At 42.9% G+C, this 19216-nt stretch overlaps 1 protein-coding gene across 1 annotated transcript in view; it reads right to left on the reverse strand.

Annotated features, from left to right (window-relative positions):
• Nucleotides 1-2343, reverse strand: part of USP13 (ubiquitin specific peptidase 13) — a 107628-nt gene extending 105285 nt beyond the window's left edge. The window contains exon 1 of the mRNA XM_046658879.1: nucleotides 2039-2343. Within this exon, the coding sequence (XP_046514835.1) occupies nucleotides 2039-2206 (168 nt within the window). The 5' untranslated portion in view covers nucleotides 2207-2343. The remainder of the gene's footprint in view (nucleotides 1-2038) is intronic.
• Between the last annotated feature and the right edge of the window lie 16873 nt (nucleotides 2344-19216).

Below are 19216 nucleotides of genomic sequence, written 5' to 3' on the forward strand. Positions count from 1 at the left end.
GTAATCACACCAAAGGATTTTGCTCTGTATGGTTCTTACAGCCATGCATGTAAGAGCTGGCACACAGAAGGTGCTCAAGAACCTTGCTGGATTCATGAAGTGTTAAGTAAGTACCACAGGGAAAGATCTGACATTACCATGCAGTGCTTTAATATAACTTGTTATAAAATCTTCTTTCTCTTCCTCCCCTGAAACATAGATAATGAAACACTGATTCATCTGCCTTGTAATCAACCCCAGTCTCCCTCAAGGAACTCCTATAGGATGAACGAAATCATCATTTTGCACTGGACAAGTTGCTTCTAGAATAGTATTTGGCACACAGTAAGCTCACAATAACTGTGGAAGCGAATTAAAATAATCAGCTTTTTTTCACACCTGCTATCCACTATATAGTGTGGTAAAGATTTCCGATAACAAAGTTTGTAAGAAGAATTTGAAGAGCAACCCAGATCAAACACAGAAAAAGTCATTTTACCCACTTTACATGGTGCGCTGTTCAGAAAGACTTAAGCCCCTTTCTTCTTACTGGAGTTCATAATCTGTCAGTTGCTCAAGTTAGGACCATCATCCTTTGCCACCTTTGAGAGCTATTAGTGGAAACCTGCCCAACACTGGACACAAAATCTGAAAAGGGCATTTTCAAATACTTTGTGAACAACAGGATTTAAGGGCACTGCTGACAGTCACTTTAAGTAGTGTGATCACAATACGCTAAGTATTAAATACAACCACTTCATTCCATTCTATATAGACCTTTGTGAAGAAAAAAAATAAGTAACGAACAAATAAGTGAGATTTTTATCCCCTAAACGATCTAGAATTAACATTTTAAAATGTCACGGAGAGGATACTAATTCTGGGACTCCAACGTATTCCAAACAAAAATGTTTTGAAGTCAGCCAAAATCAACCCACAAGATAATAAAGAATAGTTTGGAAAATTTCCCGCTCATTTAGGGTTTCTTTTTCCCTCCAACAATACTCTACATAATACGAATAAAATGTGTCAGGCTATTGTCGTGAAACCTGCCTCAGTCCTCCCAGTGCCTGAACCTCGCGGTTGCATTGAGGTCTGCCCGGTGACACATGAGATCTAAAGTGGGTGGATAAAAATAACCTGGTCCTCCAAAAGACATGATAAACGCCAGACAGCTGAGTCACTTTGAAGCCCATTTTGACTCTTGAAAGGGACAATCACCCTCCTTCTCTTCTCACACATACACATACAACCCGGTGAAAACCACCGCCAACCGCTGGGTGGAAGGAAGGGATGGGTCTTCCCCTCCGGTCTCTGAGGTCACGACTCGCAATTTGGAACTTTTAATAATCCATACCAGTGCATTTCAGTCCAAGTGACTCATTTAGAGGAGAAAGGAGGAAGGGTTAAGAAAATCATAATAGAAAACCAGGAGACCCCCTATTTCTGCTGCCCGAGTAGAGGAACTTGAAGGTTTCTTCTGACATGCTGATAGAGAGGAGTGAGGAGAAATAGAAAGTGGAAGAATAAAAGCTCAGAGAGGAAATCAGAACTGTCCAGGAGTGGGAATCCCTGGGCGAAGCAAATGGTCCCAGAAAGAGCAGGGCTGTGTGCGTTTCGGGGGAATCCATCCTGTCCACATACCCGCCCTCCGCTCGCGCCCCCGGAAGGACGCAAACCATCTGCAACGTGCAGTTAAGATCAGGGAACTCTTCGATTCGATCTTTCAAACCGTGGCGGGGCTGTGGGCAGGCTGCCGGGAATGGGGCCCTGTCAGCCCAGGAAAGCTGGCCGAGCAAACCCCCCTGGCGACCCGGTCTTCGGCTGCTGCAGCCTTGGGGAACGCCGCGCCGGGCACCCGGGAGCCACTCGCGAAGTGCTCGCCGAACTGCAGTGCCCCTGAGCCAACTCCGCCGCCGGAGGAGGAGGTCCCCGGCTGCCACTGCGCATCTTCTCCCCAGCTTCGTGGGCCGCCGAGTTCCGCGGCTCCCGGCCGCCACAGGCCGCCGGCACCGTGACCCTCCCCCGAGCCGCCGGGCGCGCCCCGAGCCTCACTTACGGGGGAGTCGTAGGAGAAGGCGCACTCGCTCTTGTAGACCCGGTCCCCGGACCTGGGCACGCGGATCGTGGGCATGTGGGGCACCAGCAGCTCGCCGATGTCTCCTGCAGCCATCTTCCTGCTGCCGCTGCCGCCCGGCATGCCGAACAGGGCGCCCCGGCGCTGCATGGCCGCGGCGCGCACCGGAGCCGAGCCGAGCCGAGCCGAGCCGGAGCGCTGGGGCTGCCCGCGGCGGCGGCGGGCTGCGCGGCGACGGGAGCCGGGCCGGGCCGGGCGGGGAGAGCGGGCCGCGGGGCGGGAGCGGACACCCGGGCCTGGGGCGGGCGGGCGCGGGCGGGGGGACGCTGCTATTTTTAATCCAATGGCGAATCGCCGGCCCAGCTGCAGCGTCAGGCGGGGCGCTGGGGAGCGCCAGCCGCAGCGCGCCGGGGAGGGGGCGCTGGCGAGGGGCCTTGCGCCGGGCCGGGCTCGGCGGCGGGGGACGGAGGGCAAGCCCGCCGAGGGCGGCTCCGGGGGCGGGAGGCGCGAGCGGGCGGGCCGCGGGGCCACCACCACGGTGTCTTCGATCCTCGATCGCCAGGTTGCGAAGGGGCGACTGCGAGGCGGCCAACACAAAGAGCAGGACTGGGGGTTTTAAACACCAAACATAAGTGCGGGGTCTGCCCCTGGTTGGGTAGGTGTGGGTGGGACTCGAGGCGCTTATCTGGAACCTACTCTCAGGCCCAAATCTAAATTTGCGCTTTGCACTTCGGTGTTAGCCTTACCAAGCCTTCTTCCTCACTTTTGACATCTAAAGCTCATTTTAAAAGAGAATAGAATAGGATCCAGCGCGGATAGACGTATGTTTTTGCGATAATACAGATTTTTCTTACGTATGGGGAGGAGGGTAGTCAAGATATTTTTCAGGTCAGGGGGAAGCTTTATTTTTTTCTCTGTCTTTGGATCGTCTTCTGCGAGATTCGAGGTCTCCGTATCGAACATCCAATAGCCTGATTTGGGATCTTACGTGCAGGCATACATATTCCTGTCTTGCACATCCAGTTCCTCAAAATAAATAATGAATGGGGTTGGGTTGGGGGGTGAATAATTTGCGAACAGAGCATGCCTCACAGCATGCTATTTCTCCAAAAAACTCTTCAAACACGGATTCAATTCCACTGAGGTTCCCTGACTACAGCCAAGGTAAAGGGCAGGGTACCCAGTGTTCCCTGCCAGTTAATGAAACGCAGACATAGCAAGAAATAGTGAATCAAAATGCTGATTTCCGTAAGCCTTTCCCAAGTCAAATAATCCTTAAATTCTTTTTTTACCTCCATTATTTCTCCGTTATTCTCCTTGATTTTTCAGCCGTGCGAGTCTGCTAGGGAGAAAGGAGAGGTACCTGGCATTCGATGTGAAGTAGGCAGGGGAGCCCTCTGCTTGCTCTTCTAACTTGCCATACCCTCAAGCAAGGCTCATGCACACTGCACAGTCCTGTAACTCACAATTTCCTAATGCTGCCTGATGAAAGTGGAGAAGAGGAAGCACAAAGCAAAAAATTACATGGTATTGCTATCCCCATCAACGGGCAGACACTCTCAAGGAGTTTTTGCTTTTCACTTATTCTCACCAGCTCATCACCTTCTAGTAGTATCTGTACCTGTTTCAGGTTTGTGGTTGAAGCTTGCTTGTCCAATTACAGAGAAAAACTTGATTCAAACACATTCAAAACTTACAATTTAAAATGTCTTTGGATTAGGTGCAGATTAAAGCGAGACGCTGTTTCCCATCCTTCAGACTGATTAAGATATGTGTTGGCCTGGGTTTGGGAATCAGCTTGCATGCATTGTTGGTGGGAATAAAAACAGTAAACCTCTTTGAAAGGAGATTTTACAATACTGACCATAATTTTATGTGCTTCTGCTGTTTTGTGTAAGGATATTTGTTGGAACATTGTTTATAGTAACAAAAGACTGGGAACAGCCTAATGATCTATCCGTAGGAAGTGGTTAAAATATAGTGCCATTGAAAAGAATGAAGCGCTTTGTATATGCTGATGTGGAACAATCTCCAAATCACATTACTAGATGAAAAAAGAAGTACAAATCAGTGCGCAAAAGCAAGGAATACGTGCAAGGCACTCCGCACGTCCTGTACACCATGGTCCTTCCTTCCAGTTGGTTGTACCTATGGGAAATATTTTATTTGTATCTAGCGAAAGGCAACATTAGATATGCATATATTTTTGTGTGTATGTATATATTTGTTTGGCCGTAGGATGTCTCCAGAAGAATACGCAAGAAACTACTGACATTCAGGCTCTGTGGGGAAGAACACAAAGCCTGAGATTCCTTACTCTTTACTACCACTTACTACCACTCTCTATCTTTCTATACCACTTAGTTTTATCATATGCAAATATTGCTTTAAAAAATCATTAAAACTCAATTGTAAACACTCTAAGTTCAATAACCAGTTAATATATTAGTAGTATGTTAGCTTCACATACTTCCAATACTATTGCAACTGGGCAAAAATAAATATGCATTTTGACAAGGCTGGAAAGACATATAAAATTTAAATAGCTATGTTTAGTTTTTGATTATAGGATTTTGTTTCTATTTGCAAAATACCTTCAACAATGTTGCATTTGTTTTATAATATGAAAATGTATTGAGACAAAAAGTTAGTAAGAGAAACTTCACTGAATTAAGACAATATCTTAATTGTGCCATTGTAGGAAAAAAATTCTGGTTCAATTATTGGAACTTTTTAAGTTAATTTTGCAAATGCTATGTATGAATTTATAACTGGACTGTTTTACTATTGGGCCAGTTTCTGCATGTGGATCTTGAGCAAGGAGCAGGAATAGAGTGATGATGGGGAAACAATTTTGACTTCCAACATAAGTTCAAAAAGTCTTACCTAAGAGATTTCAAAGGATCTAAGAGTAAGAACTGACGTTTGTCACATCAAGGTCTTCAGGCCACCATATCACTGCACTGCTCAAAAGCCTCCTGTGATGTTCCGGGTGGAGCCGGGGCTCTGACAGCCTGGCACTCAAGGATCTCTCCTGTTTGACAGTGTTTCCTTCAGACTCTACTCCCACTCCTACACTTCTGGTGAGCTCCATTTACTGTCCCCCGGGGATAAATGTACGTGTCTCCTAGCCTTAGTTGAAAGCTCTCCCTTCCTATTTCTATCTTCTCAATCATTTCAAGACATTATTGAAGACTTTTCTGACTGCTCCAACCCTCAGGAACCAGTCTTAAAACAACGACAACCCCAGGGGCTGCCCCGATGGCATAGTGGTTAATTTTAAATGCTCCACTTCAGTGGCCCAGGGTTCATGATTTGGATCCTGGGCATGGGCCTACACACCACTTATCAAGCTGTGCTGTGTCAGTGTCCCACATACCAAATAGAGGAAGATTGGCACAGATGTTAGCCCAGGCACAATCTTCCTTAAGCAAAAAGAGGAAGATTGGCAACAGATGTTAGCTCAGGGATAATCTTCCTCACCAAAAAAATAAAATAAAATAAGCCACTATTGCCTGTAGTCATTATTGGGTATTGCCCTATGACATCTTTTGTACTGTTATATGTTTAGTCTTGGTTCCATATCTTGTCCCTCTGTATAGAAAGCAAACTCTTTGAAAGAAATTCTATTTCTTGGTATCTTTGACCATTGTGGAAGCTCAGTGTTTATGGAATATTGCCCACCTAGAAAGGTACTGCTCTGTTTATTTTAGGTCCTCAGTAAGTACCTACTAAATGAATGACTCACATCTGTGACACTGTAATAGATATGTTTTGCAGTCAGCTTTGTGCCTTTTAGGTAAAATTCATTGTGGCATAAATATTGTTCCCAAAGCTGACAGAGGTTACATTAAAACTTGACATGAATATAATGCCAAAAAGGGGAATTGAGGAAATCAACAGAGAAAGAAATATCCTAATTATTTCAATTAATGGATTAGCTCTTCACCTCAGATGTTCTCCAATAATGTGCAGTGATCTGATAAAGCCATCTATGGTGACAGCTTGTTGTGGAGGCATAGCCATTAATATGTTCTGTCCTGGCAGATAGCCTCCGCAGGAAGCACTGGTTAGTAAACGTTAACCATAGGTCACTGGTTAAGAAATTTAAGGCATTTTCTGTTTGTGGAAATTCTAGGTAAGCATTAAAAGTCATGTGATAGAAGAATATTCATCGACACAGAAAAATGATCACTATAATGCAAAGTTCAAGAGCAGGTTATAAATGAGCATATACGTTGTCATTCTGTTTAAATACATATACACACACACATAGTCATTGCATAAGAGAAAGGTTAGATTGGAGTAAGCCCTTGTTTTGTTTTGTTTTTTGAGGAAGATTAGCCCTGAGCTAACTGCTGCCAATCCTCCTCTTTTCGCTGAGGAAGACTGGCCCTGAGCTAACATCTGTGCCCATCTTTCTCTACTTATATGTGGGACGCCTGCCACAGCATGGTGTGCCAAGCAGTGCCATGACAGCACCTGGGATCCGAACCAGCGAACCCTGGGCCGTCAAAGTGGAATGTGCGCACTTAACCGCTGTGCCACCGGGCAGGCCCCAAGGAGTAAGCCCTTGTTAATGGTGGTTATCTCTGGGTGAAAAAAATTATTTTTGGTTTTTTTCTTTGCACTCTTCTGTGTTATCTAAAGGTTTTACATTAAGTATCCATTTCTTTTTGTGAAAAAGGGGAAAAGTTAACTTTTTACACTACCACTGATTATATCAATTTTCTCTCCCACCTACCCTCTTTCTTACCTGCTTGTTCCCTTCACCACTCTTGTAAAACTAAGCAAGTTTCTGCTGTTAGGTTTATAGACAATCTGCCTAACTAGAAGGTAAGTTCACACTGGAATGAGCAAACTCTTTGAACAGCTCTTAATATCAAGATGAGGTAAGCTGTTATTCGGCTTAAGAGGAAATTTGAGATCCTTGTTCACCTCTTTGGGTTTCATGATGTGTAATACTCACCAAAGTCTTTCCAGGAGACTGACTCATAAGTCACTCACAGAGGTAGGTAGGCAGATTCCCTTTCAGGCCAATCTGACACCATCCCTGCTCATGCTCACCGCCATGTCCGTGCACACAGAGGAAGACATGTCCTCCACTCAGGTGTAGAAAAGCCTGGTGTGAACACAGTGGAAAAGAAGTATTAACCATGAGGCCATGGGCTGCTTTTCAGGTTTCCTAGTAAATGGGCATACCAAGGTATCTAAATATGATACATATTGGCTCCAAGATCCAAAGAAACTCAACATTGTACCTCGGGCTCCAAGATCCAAAGAAACTCAACATTGTACCTCATTCTTAGTGGTAGGGAACTCAAGATGAAGAACTTAACCTTCACTCTTATAATAATATAAAAGTTTATATTATTAAACTTCCCTCTGGAATTTCACTGGGATGGCAAGCCCCTGTATTTCTCAGAATATATCTCCCACCGTCTGTCATGGGGCACCTCTCACTTTCTGCTCACCAGGTCCTTTCTGCACATTGTCATCACTGTAGCGACTAGTATGATGTTCTATAGATGCTGATGGTCAAGGTCAGGAGTCAGCAAACTGTGGCCCAGGGACCAAATCCAGCTTGCAACCTGCTTTTGTAAATAAAGTTTTGGTGGAACCTAGCCACACTCATCCATTTCCATATTGTCTATGTCTGCTTTGATGCTACAACAGCAAACTGGAGTAGTTGCAACAGAAACCCTATGGACTAAAGCCCAAGGCATTTACCATCTGTCTCTTTAAGAAAAAGTTTGCCAGTCCCTGGTCAAGATCCCTAAAAGCTATGTGTTATGATCCAGAGTCAGAGAACTGACATGACCCTGAGCCACAGAGTCAGATTGTGCTACATATCCTTCGGGTGATGGGAAACAGGTTTATCTGAATGGAGAAAATGCTTTCGCCAAATCAGTAGCTGCAAACCGAATGCCTGGAGATGTATTAATTTGCTTCAGTAAGGGGGTATCTCTGGAACATCAACCAAATCAAAACCACCACCTTGTTAACTTTACCACAGTACACCATCATTCTCCATTCTGCTTCCAAGTCAGAAAAAACAATGGGAGTCTGACAGGAATCACCAAGTCCGATGGCACCGATTCAGATCAGGGAGCCAAAGTGGAAATTCTACAGCTTGTTAAGGTTAAGTATTCCAATAATACTTTCAGATACTAGAGTACTATCCACACGATGAGCTTGGGGTCCCACTGGGCCTACCATGAGGTGAATGAGAGTTGGAAGACCATATGTCATCTGCTCCCAATGTCTCCACTCTGGCAGATGGGAGTGCCATTCCAACAGGCTACAATTTCCATCAGAGCCAGTTTCCCAAAGTCTCTAGAAAGTTTGGCTATTTCCATTCTCCAGGAAGCAGTTACTAGGGGAGTGGCTGCAAGGAAGGCGGGAGGAAGGTTCACGGTGTCCATATTTGATAATACTGTAGCATCTTTCCAAAGGCACCCAGCCTACTATTCAATCAAGGAGCTCTGGGGGTGCCAACTAACTCCCGTCTGTAACCATGACTATCTAGGATGATGGCTTGATTCAGATCTCTGCTTGCTAAACTTGGAGTTGACAAGGTTGGAATATGATATCTTAGTGGAATGTCCACTGCTTATGTTCCTGGGAACTCTGTGATAAACCATAGCCAGAGTGATCTGTGAATTATCCATTCTCTAAGATCTGCTAATCGCGTTTGGACTGCTGCCTAATATCATAACCCCACCGGCTTTGCTCCTGGCAGTGAATTACTGCCACCCGGGGTGTCGACCCGGGATTCCTCCAGCCCCACAGAGATCAGAAAGCCCACTTCCTGGGCAACTCCTGTCAGTGGCATTCAGAGCCAGTTGGAATGATTAGTTAATTGCCTTTGAAAGATTGTGCGCCCCATTGGAGGCATATTTGATAGATCAAATTCAGAGTTTCTGCCTCTTGAGTCCCTTCCTCTATGCTATGCCAAGGGATTCCTAGCCCCTTGTTGTCATGTTGCATGAGCCAACATTTGGTCCAGGCTTGTGCTAGGCAACCCAAGTTTGTATTAGGATCATGCCCATACTAATAAAGAATGTCTGCTGAGTAAATTCATATTGATCAGTTTGACCCGATCTAAAATCGTATTTTGCCCTCCTTGGTCAAACGTCCTCAAAATCCATTCCTGCGGACATTGCCCCATTTGCTGATTCCTGTGACAACTTTGAGTATAAATGCTGAACTCTCCACTCCACTTCTGCAGTTGACTCTTGGAGACGACATTGATTTATCATGGAAAATCATTATCAGTAGAAAACACTGAGGGGTTGACAATGGGAAAAACGCTAATTTGCCGCTGAAAGAGAGTATGGCTTCCTTAGAGAAGGAAAGAGTGCGGGGAGAAGTTCAGAAGGGTTTCAGAACTTGGGATTGTCCAAGTCCCCTGCCTACTCCCAGACTTCTCGATTTCAATTATGGGGTTCCTACTCTCTTCTGATGCGTGCCATAACTCGGACATAAAAGTAAGTGAGATAGCATTTTCAGCAATGAGATTTGATTTTTGAGGATCTCATTCTGCAGCAGCAAGCAGGAAGTCATTATTTTCTCATGATCACATAAATACTCTGAGATTCATTCTATTCCTTGAAGACTTTAAAGATTTGAGCATGTCCATCCCTTGTAACAAATTATCCAACGTCTCTTAAAACAGAGCCCTGACATTTCCCACACCCTGGGGTCTAGGATAGCCACCTTGCCCCAGAGCTTTATGGCTCCGGGCATACAGTCCCAGACAACACGAGTGCTAACTTGATTGATCTATTTCACCATTGAGTACTACGGTCTGCTATTTTTTATCTTGAAATCTGAATGGAAATCTAGCTGCCTTCTATCCAATTTTGAACTGAAAAGCAATTCCAAATACCACCCCCCACCACCACCAACTCCACATCCCTCAGGATCTGCTGCTTGCAACGTATTCTCTGCTATGGAAAAGGTTAGAGTTCTTCTTTTGTAAGCAATGGACACTAGCTCTGACCAACATAAGCTAAAGGACAGGATGCCTTGGAAAAGTAAATTGTGACTCCCAGTACTGAAGGATGGGCTGAACTATCAGAAACTAAAGCACCAAGGATCACAGTAGCGGCCACTTATGCATCTTCTTTCTAGATGCTGCCACCGGTTGATGCAACGGTAATTTCATTCCATCCATGTGTGTCTCTGTTCAAGATCCAGACTTCTGGGAAAGACTCTATTGGGTAGAGCCCCCAAATGTGCCCATGCCTCTGATTGGGGAGGGGCCCTTCTGCCAAAAAAGGATGCTGATCAGACAATAAATAAATAAATACTATACTCACCTTGCAACATTATTACAAGGATATAAAATGTTTGTAAAGCACTTAGCAGAGTTCCCAGGACCTGCTGACTATTTTTGTTATTTCTATCATTATCCACAAATCTGACCCCTTTCTTCCTTGCTAGGGGAGTGACAGCAGGTTACCGTGGGGAACTGCTTTCCTCCATACATATCTGTAACCAAATTGGTCTACTCAGTACTTACTGATCATTTCATGAACATTCATGCTTTTATGCTTTTGCTCAAGATGAACCCAAGCTGGAAGATTCTCCATCATTCATTCTTTTTTTCTAAATCCTGTTTGCCCCACATTTTTCAGAAAGTTCACCACATACATTTACTACCTCTGTCACTCATTAGATACTAAAACGTCTTTTGTAATCTTTTATTTATGCATTCTGTCTCCTCAACCAGATTGAGGGCAGAGACAACCATAATACACCTTTGTATCCCCAAGCCAGAGTCATGCTTCTACATATAGAAGTTGCTCAAAAAAAAAGTTTGGTATTTTCACAGAAATAAATCAAACAATCCTAAAATTTGTAGAGAACCACAAAAGATGCCAAGGAGCCAAAGAAATCTTGAGAAAGAAGAACAAAGCTAGAGGCATCACATTCCCTGATTTCAAACTTTACTACAAAGCTATAGTAATTAAAACAGTATGATGTTGGCATAAAAACAGACACACAGGTCAATGGAACAGAATAGAGAGCCCAGAAATAAACTACCACATATACAGTCAACTAATATTTGACAAGGGAGCCAGGAACATTCAAAGAGAAAAGGATAGTCCCTTCAATAAATAGTGTTGGGGAAACTGGACAGCCACATGCCAAAGAATGAAACTGGAACACTATCTTACACCATATACAAAAAATCAACCCAAAATGAATGAAAGACTTGAACATAAGACTAGAAACCATAAAATTCCTATAAGAAAACATAGGCAGCGCCCTCCTTGACATCAGTCTTAGTGTTGATCTTTTGGATTTGACACCAAAAGCAAAGGCAACAAAAGCAAAAATAAACAAGTGGGACTACATCAAACTAAAAAGCTTCTACACAGCAAAGGAAAACATCAATAAAATGAAAAGACAACCTACTGAATGGGAGCAAATATTTGCAAATCACATATATGATAAGGGGTTAATATCCAAAATATGCAAAGAACACATACAACTCAATAGTAAAAAACTAACAATCCAATTAAAAAACAGGCAGAGGATCTGAACAGACATTTTTCCAAAGAAGATATACAATTGGCCAACAGGTACGTGAAAAGATGCTCAACATCACTAATCATCAGGGAACTGCAAATCAAAACCACAGTTTGACATCACCTCACACCTGTTAGAATGGCTAGTATCAAAAAGACAAGAAATAAGTGTTGATGAGGCTCTGGAGAAAAGGGGACTCGTGCACTGTTGGTGGGATTGTAAATTGGCGCAGCTGCTATGGAAAACAGTGTGGAATTTCCTTAAAAAGTTAAAAATAGAGCTACCATATGATCTAGCAATTCCACTTCTGGGTATTTATCCAAAGGGAACAAAAGCACTAACTCAAAAAGATATCTGAACTCCCTTGTTCATTCTAGCATTATTTACGATAACCAAGACATGGAAGCAACCCAAATGTCCATCTATGTCCATCTATAGAAAAATGAATAAAGAAAAAAATATATATATATGTATACACACACACACACAGTGGAATATTATTTAATCATGAAAAAAGGAAACCTTGCCATTTGTGACAACATGGATGGACCTTGAGAGCATTATTCTAAGTGAAATAAGTCAGATGGAGAAAGGCAAATAACATATGATCTCACTTATATGTGGGATCCAAAAGAAAAACCAAATGAACTCATGGATACAGAGAACAGATTGGTGGATGCAGAGGTGGGGCGTCGGAGGTGGGTGAAATGAGTGAAGGTGGTCAAAAGGTACAAATTTCCAGTTATAAAATAAATAAATTTTGGGGATGTAATGTATGCATGGTGACTATAGTTAATAATATGGTATCGTATATTTGAAAGTTGCCAAGAAAGTAGATCTTAAAAGTTCTCATCACAAGAGAAAAAAAAATTGTAACTATTTTTGTGGTGATGGATGTTAACTAGAGTTATTGTGGTAGTCCTTTTGCAATATATGCAAATATCAAATCCTTATGTTGTATGCCTGAAACTAATATAATGTTATATGTCAGTTGTATCTCGATTAAAAAAAAGGTTTTTAAGAGTGTTTATGGCTGTGGAAAGATTGCTAATTGATTTCCCATATCCATCTCCCCTTCTCCTCTAGAAAAAAAAAAATTAGGTAATGTGACCAGTTGGAAAACTAAATTTTCCAACTTTGCATCTAGGTGCATCTAGTATGTTCTAGACATTAAGGTGTAAGCAGACAGTGTTATGCCTTTCTGATGCTTGGCATCTGGATCTAATGCCTGGAGTTCCAGCAGCCATCTGGACCATCACTTGATACTGAAGTTGGAATCCAGGTGTGGCAGAGCATAGAAATGCAAAGATAAGGGGTCCCTGATGATTTCTTAGAGCTCCATACTAATTGGCACTGGGATATCCACTTCTGGGTGGTCTTCATAAAAGAAAAATAAATTTCTATCTTGTTTAAGTCAGCTTTTTTGAAAGACGTGGTCAGTGGGGGGTGCTCTGTTACAAGTAGCTGAATACAATTTCTAAACGATATTACTACCATTAGAAAATATAGATGAATTTTTAAAACTTTTTATCACTTAGTACTTAGTACCATGTAACTAGGTACTCTTCATTTTTAGCACTCATAAGAAAAGCTCTTAACAGCTTTTATGACCTCATGACTTACGTAGTAGGCTGAATCATAACCCCCCAAAAGACATTCACATCCTCATTCCTGGAACCTGTGAATATTATCTTACATGGCAAGAAATGTCTGTGCTTGGCATGTGTGATTAAATTAAGGATCTTGAGATGGGGAGACTATCCTAGATTATCTGGTGGGCACTAAATGTAATCATAAATGCCCTTACAAGAGACAGGCAGAATGAGATTTGACGTGCACAAAAGAAGAGGAAATGGCAGTGTGACCATATAGACAGAGATTGGAGTGATGTGGCCATAAGCCAAGGAACGCTGGCAGCCACCAGAAGCTGAAAGAGGCATAAACGAATCCTCTTCTGAAGCCCCTGAAGGAGGCATGGCCCTGCCAACACCTTGATTTCAGCTCAGTTGTACTGATTTCAGACTTGGTTTCCAGAACTGTGAAAGAATAAATTTTTGCCATTTTAAGCCATCAAGTTTGTGGTAATTTCTTACAGCAGCCATAGAAAACTAACACAATTTGAATTACCTTTCTTCTTCTCTTCTAATGAGGAACTATGCTTTCTTCTATAAACCACCTGTTACGTTCTCAACTCCTACCTCTCAACATCTCTTACCTGACACATCAAAGATGCCCGAAATCTATTTGATAAGTGTGTGAGTCCATGCATTTTCCCTTTGCCTACCTAAGATGCAATATTCCACAAACAATATACACAATTAGTCATCAACTGCCTGACACAGATAAAAACTAGCATACTAGGGGAATGCACAAAATAAATTTAAAGGGCAGACTGTTTTTGCAAGAATCGAGTACCTAGAAAGTTTGTCATTGAAAAGAACGCGACACTGCAGGTGGGTTGGAGCAGGCAAGGTCTTTGGGTGTCCTCCTTACAGGCAGTGGAGAGTCACTGGAAGCTGTTGAGCAGGAAAGTGACATATATGAAAGGGCCCTTTGAGGAAGGTGAGGCTGGTGGTAGTGTGTGGCATAGGCTGCATGGGGACGGCTGCCAGGAGAAAGAGCCTGCAGGGGGATATTGCAAGAGTATATGCAGCCAGAAATGACCAAACCAGGGAGAGGTCAGTGGAAATCACGTCTGTGAGGGAATTTGTAGGACAGGACATTGATTTGGGAGATGAAAGTCCGGTGTTCTACTCCTAGAACTATCCAGCTCTACTTCCTATTATATCATCTGAGAGAATTAATTAACTGCTCCACACTTTGGTCTCTTTATGTGTGAAATGTTAAGAAGATAAAAAAAAAAAAATACTTTCTATGGATGAAAAAATCACATAAGAGCTGCACTTTCCCTCTTTCTTCTCATTTTCATTGCCTCCTGTGTTTTTTTTTTCAAACTCAGACATCTCCTAAACCCTCCTGAAATGATAACATGACAAGAGACCGCACTAGGAGAAAACTCCAAAGTCTGCGAGGAAGTCAAGATGTGCTGATGGAACAGTGTCACTCATTCTCAGTTGCGTTGTGTTATTTCCAGTGTCACTTTGACAGCCCCATCAAATGGAAGTAGTTTGCAAGAACAGTTTAAATACATGAATATTTCTCAAGAAAAATTTGTCCTATGAAACTAAGACGAGAAAAGGAAGGTATAGGACAATAAAAGAAAGAGGAGGAGAAGGGAAAGGGACAGAAGAGAGGGAGAAAAATAGAAGAGTGATAACTTATTGAGGTTCTACTATACCAGGGTCTACACTATCTCATTTAATCCCCACAACCCTAAAGGTAGGGCCTATTATTATCCCCATTTTACAGATGAGGAAATCAAGACTACACAAAGTCAAACAACATACCCAAGTTCACATAGCTGGGAGATGACAGAACTGGAATCCAAGGCCCCAATGCCTGCCCTCAAGAAGCTTATAGTTTTGTAAAAGGGCAAAAGGTAACTATGTGACACAAATGAAGAAACAACACAAGACAGCGTGGACTCAAGGTCCATGTGATATATTACATTACTTGTTCAAACATATTCATTCCTGTCCTGCCCTTCCCATGCTTACCCATGGGCGGGGTATTATCTTCAAAGGCTGTTCCTTCAATCTAGATTCCTAGAAGAAGACACGTGGTACCAGCAGAACCGAGCAGATCCAAAGCTAACCTTCAGCCCTTAAAACCAAGACATAGTTTTTCAGTATTGTGAACCACGGCCGAAACTGGCTAATACAGACCTAAATGTGCAATACTGACACAGGCAGTCAGGATTCCTGCTAAACTTTGTTCCTTTTTCTGTTATTGCCCAGACAAAAGAAGTATCCCCTTGCTTCCTATCTTTGAAAAGTACAGCCAAAATTAATTCTTGGAACGGAACATTCATTACCTCAAATAGAAATGACTCTTAAATTTTTCTACCATAGTAGTTCTAACAACAGAAATAATATAAAAACATTGAGACAAAACAAAGTTACAAGGAATAAAGCACACAAATCATCCAAAATTCTTTCACTCAGAATTACCACTATTAATAATAGGTGAATATCACTCCAGATATCTCTCTCTATATGTCTGTAGATGAAAAGGTAGATGGATGGATGGCTAGTCAGAAATAATTTTATAAAAAGAGGAACACGAGATACTTGAAGAAAGTTTGGCTTTTCCGCCTTGTAAGTGATCTGATTTTTCCGGCTAGAAATTTCCCTTACTTCCATTTTAATTTTTAGTGTTATCAACTGTAGTCATCATGTTATACCTTAGATGCTCAGATTATAGTTGAAAGCTTGTACTCTTTAACAACTTCTCCCTATTTCCCCCATTTTTAAGCTTAAAATGCAATCATTGAACCAAGACATGTCTTAGTGGCTGTTGTTCCATTTTTTCCTAGAACAGAGTAAGCCCTTTTAATCCTCAGATTAGGCTCTTCCTTTATTTCTTGGAAATTTCCATTCTTACATCTCCACTGAGGGATTTCAGTGCTTCTCCTACCTCACATTGGACCGACATAGCATTGTGCCAAAGGCGGGCTTCCCAAGAGGCTCGCTCCCTTCTTCACGGAAGTGGGTTATTAGTGCCAGTGTCTCTGGGCTCTTCAACACCTCTCTGTATATTTCTACTGCAGCATGCCCCCCACCCATCCCTCCCTCTCCCTTCCCTCTTCCAAAACATTTGACCTCCAGTGGGTAGAAACGAAATGATACTCATGTCTAACTTCAACTTTCTCTTTTTCCCTCCCTCTCTCTTTCTCCCCTCGGCCTCCTCCTCTCTTTCTCTTTCCTTCCCTTCATCCCTCCAAGAATCTAAAGTTTTGCTTTTCTTGCTTGTTTGGTCAGGACTTCCCTCACCTTCAAGGCAGCATTAATCCCTCCCTTTCTCTAGAGTTGCAAGGATGACACGGTTCCAGGAGCACCAGATTTGTAATGCGGAACCTTTAAGAATCCACTTCCCTTCCCCAGGCATTCCTGTAAGTGTGATGTCATCTTCAGATCTCCCATCCTCTTTAGGTCAATGCCAGTGTACTGATGTGACGTCCAGAGAAGACACAGCAGCCTGGAAATCCACCTTCTTAAAACTCATCTAACTTTGGGAAGATTATCCAAAATGTTTTACTAGGGGAACAGAAAATGTGGTCTCCAAGCGAACACAGTGGATCTATGCTTCCATCTAGGTCTAGAGAAAGGATCTAGTGCTGATGGGCAAGAACACAGTGAAATGCAAAACCATCGAAAGGCACCCAGAAAACAGTGCCACTCAGGAGAAACTCTGGCCTCATATCCAGGGTAAAGTAGACTTCATGTTTTCCAAGAAGGACTCCTTGAAATTGGAGATATGCTGCTTGCCAAACAGGTGCCAGCTACTGCCTTTGTTGATGCCATAGCTCCATGCAAAGTCACACAGTCAGCCCAGAGCACTGGTCTGGATGCGGGAAGACTTCCATCTTTCAGCCTGGGGCATCACCACCAAGGTCTCAGGGGCACCACTGAGAGATGTGCCCCTGACTTAAACTGGAGACAAAGTGGACTACAGCAAAGCCATACTGCCGAACATGTTGAGAATCCTCACCTTCTCCTTCAGCTTGATCACCCAGCAGCTGTCGGACAAAGGCAGCATCTACCACCCAAAATGCTTGACATTCTTGCTTGCTATAGGGAACCCATAATGCTGTCAAAGTTTGTCTGTGGATCCGTACTCTGTTATGAATGGGTACAAGTGGGACCTGACTGCGCCTGTGGAGATCAATTCCATCTTTAAAATGCTTTTGGACTGGCAATGGTTGGCGAGGCAAACACAAAGGTAATAAAAAGCTCACAGTAAAAAAAAATAGTTAAGGGGCTGGCCCTGTGGCCGAGTGGTTAAGTTCGCGCGCTCCGCTGCAGGCGGCCCAGTGTTTCATTGGTTCGAATCCTGGGTGCGGACATGGCACTGCTCATCAAACCACACTGAGGCAGCGTCCCACATGCCACAACTAGAAGGACCCACAGTGAAAAATATACAACTGTGTACTGGGGGGCTTTGGGGAGAAAAAGGAAAAAAAAATAAAAATAAAACCTTAAAAAAAAAATAGTTAAGCGTGCAAGAAAACAAGGCACAATGAGTGAGAACAGAGGAAACAACCAATACACAAAAACATATCTGCAAGATTTCAGATATTTAAATTCTCAAATACAGAATATAAAATAACTGTGATTACCATGTTCAAAGAAATGAAAGGCAAATTTTTAAGTACCTGCAGAGAACAGAAGACTACTTTCTGCAGAAATTTCTTTTGTTGGCATTAATCATCTTTTATTGCAATTCGATGAGGACATCAAACAATTTATAGAATCAAATTGCAACATCTGGAATGCTGAGCAAAGGTACAAGGTATGTGCTGAATGAGAAATGGTGTGTTGAGAATTACACTTTTCACAAGACCTTGAGGGTGTTGAAAGAAACTGTCACAAAATCCTACTGTCACGCTGACAAGAGACTTGAAGATTTTAAGACTGCCGGGCTTGGGAAAATTGATGGCCTCTTTCGCCGCCAATGGGAGTGTGAATTGTATATTTCAAGAGGGAAATTTTGAAACATGCGACAAAAGCCTGAGAACATTCTCTCTGGCCAAAATTTCCCTTCTGGGAGTTTATCTTAAAGAACCAACTAAGAATGCGTGGAAAGATTTAGTTATGAAATTATGAAATTAGAAACAATATAAATGTTCACAAATAGTGGATTGTTAAATTATATCCAAGGGAAAAGGGGAGAGCACTGGGCGCTCAGATAGGTGCCAAATGAAAGTCACTTTACAACATACCGAGGCTTAGTCCTGTCACTTCCTCCCCAAGACTGGTGTACTTTTATTTAGTTATTTTTAAGTCCTTTTGAAAATCTGGCATGACTTTTATTAGGTGTAACCTTAAGCTACTGACTTTAACCTTTCTGAGCCTCAGTTTTCTTATTTAAGTGGTGAGGATAGTAAAATCTAACCTGAAGCATTATTGTGAAAAATAAATAGGATAAAATATACAAATTGCTTAATTAGTGCTTGGCTCTTATTGGACTCAATAAATGGTAGCTACTTTTAATCTATTAAAAAAGCAATATAGGGGCTGGCCCGGTGGTGTAGCAGTTAAGTGTGCACCTTCCACTTCGGCGGCCCAGAGTTTGCCGGTTCGGATCCCAGGTGCGGACATGGCACCGCTTGGCAAGCCACGCTGTGGTAGGCGTCCCACATATAAAGTAGAGGAAGATGGGCACAGATATTAGCTCAGGGCCAGTCTTCCTCAGCAAAAAGAGGAGGATTGGCAGCAGTTAGCTCAGGGCTAATGTTCCTCAAAAAAAAAAAAAGCAATATAAAACACAACAAGGGGCTGGCCCCGTGGCCAAGTGGTTAAGTTCGCGCGCTCCGCTGCAGGCGGCCCAGTGTTTCGTCGGTTCGAATCCTGGGCGCAGACATGGCACTGCTCGTCAGACCACGCTGAGGCAGCGTCCCACATGCCACAACTAGAGGAACCACAACGAAGAATACACAACTATGTACCGGGGGGCTTTGGGGAGAAAAAGGAAAAAATAAAATCTTTAAAAAAAAAAAAA

The sequence above is a fragment of the Equus quagga genome, chromosome 4 (assembly GCF_021613505.1).
Source record: "Equus quagga isolate Etosha38 chromosome 4, UCLA_HA_Equagga_1.0, whole genome shotgun sequence".
NCBI classification, from domain to species: domain Eukaryota; kingdom Metazoa; phylum Chordata; class Mammalia; order Perissodactyla; family Equidae; genus Equus; species Equus quagga.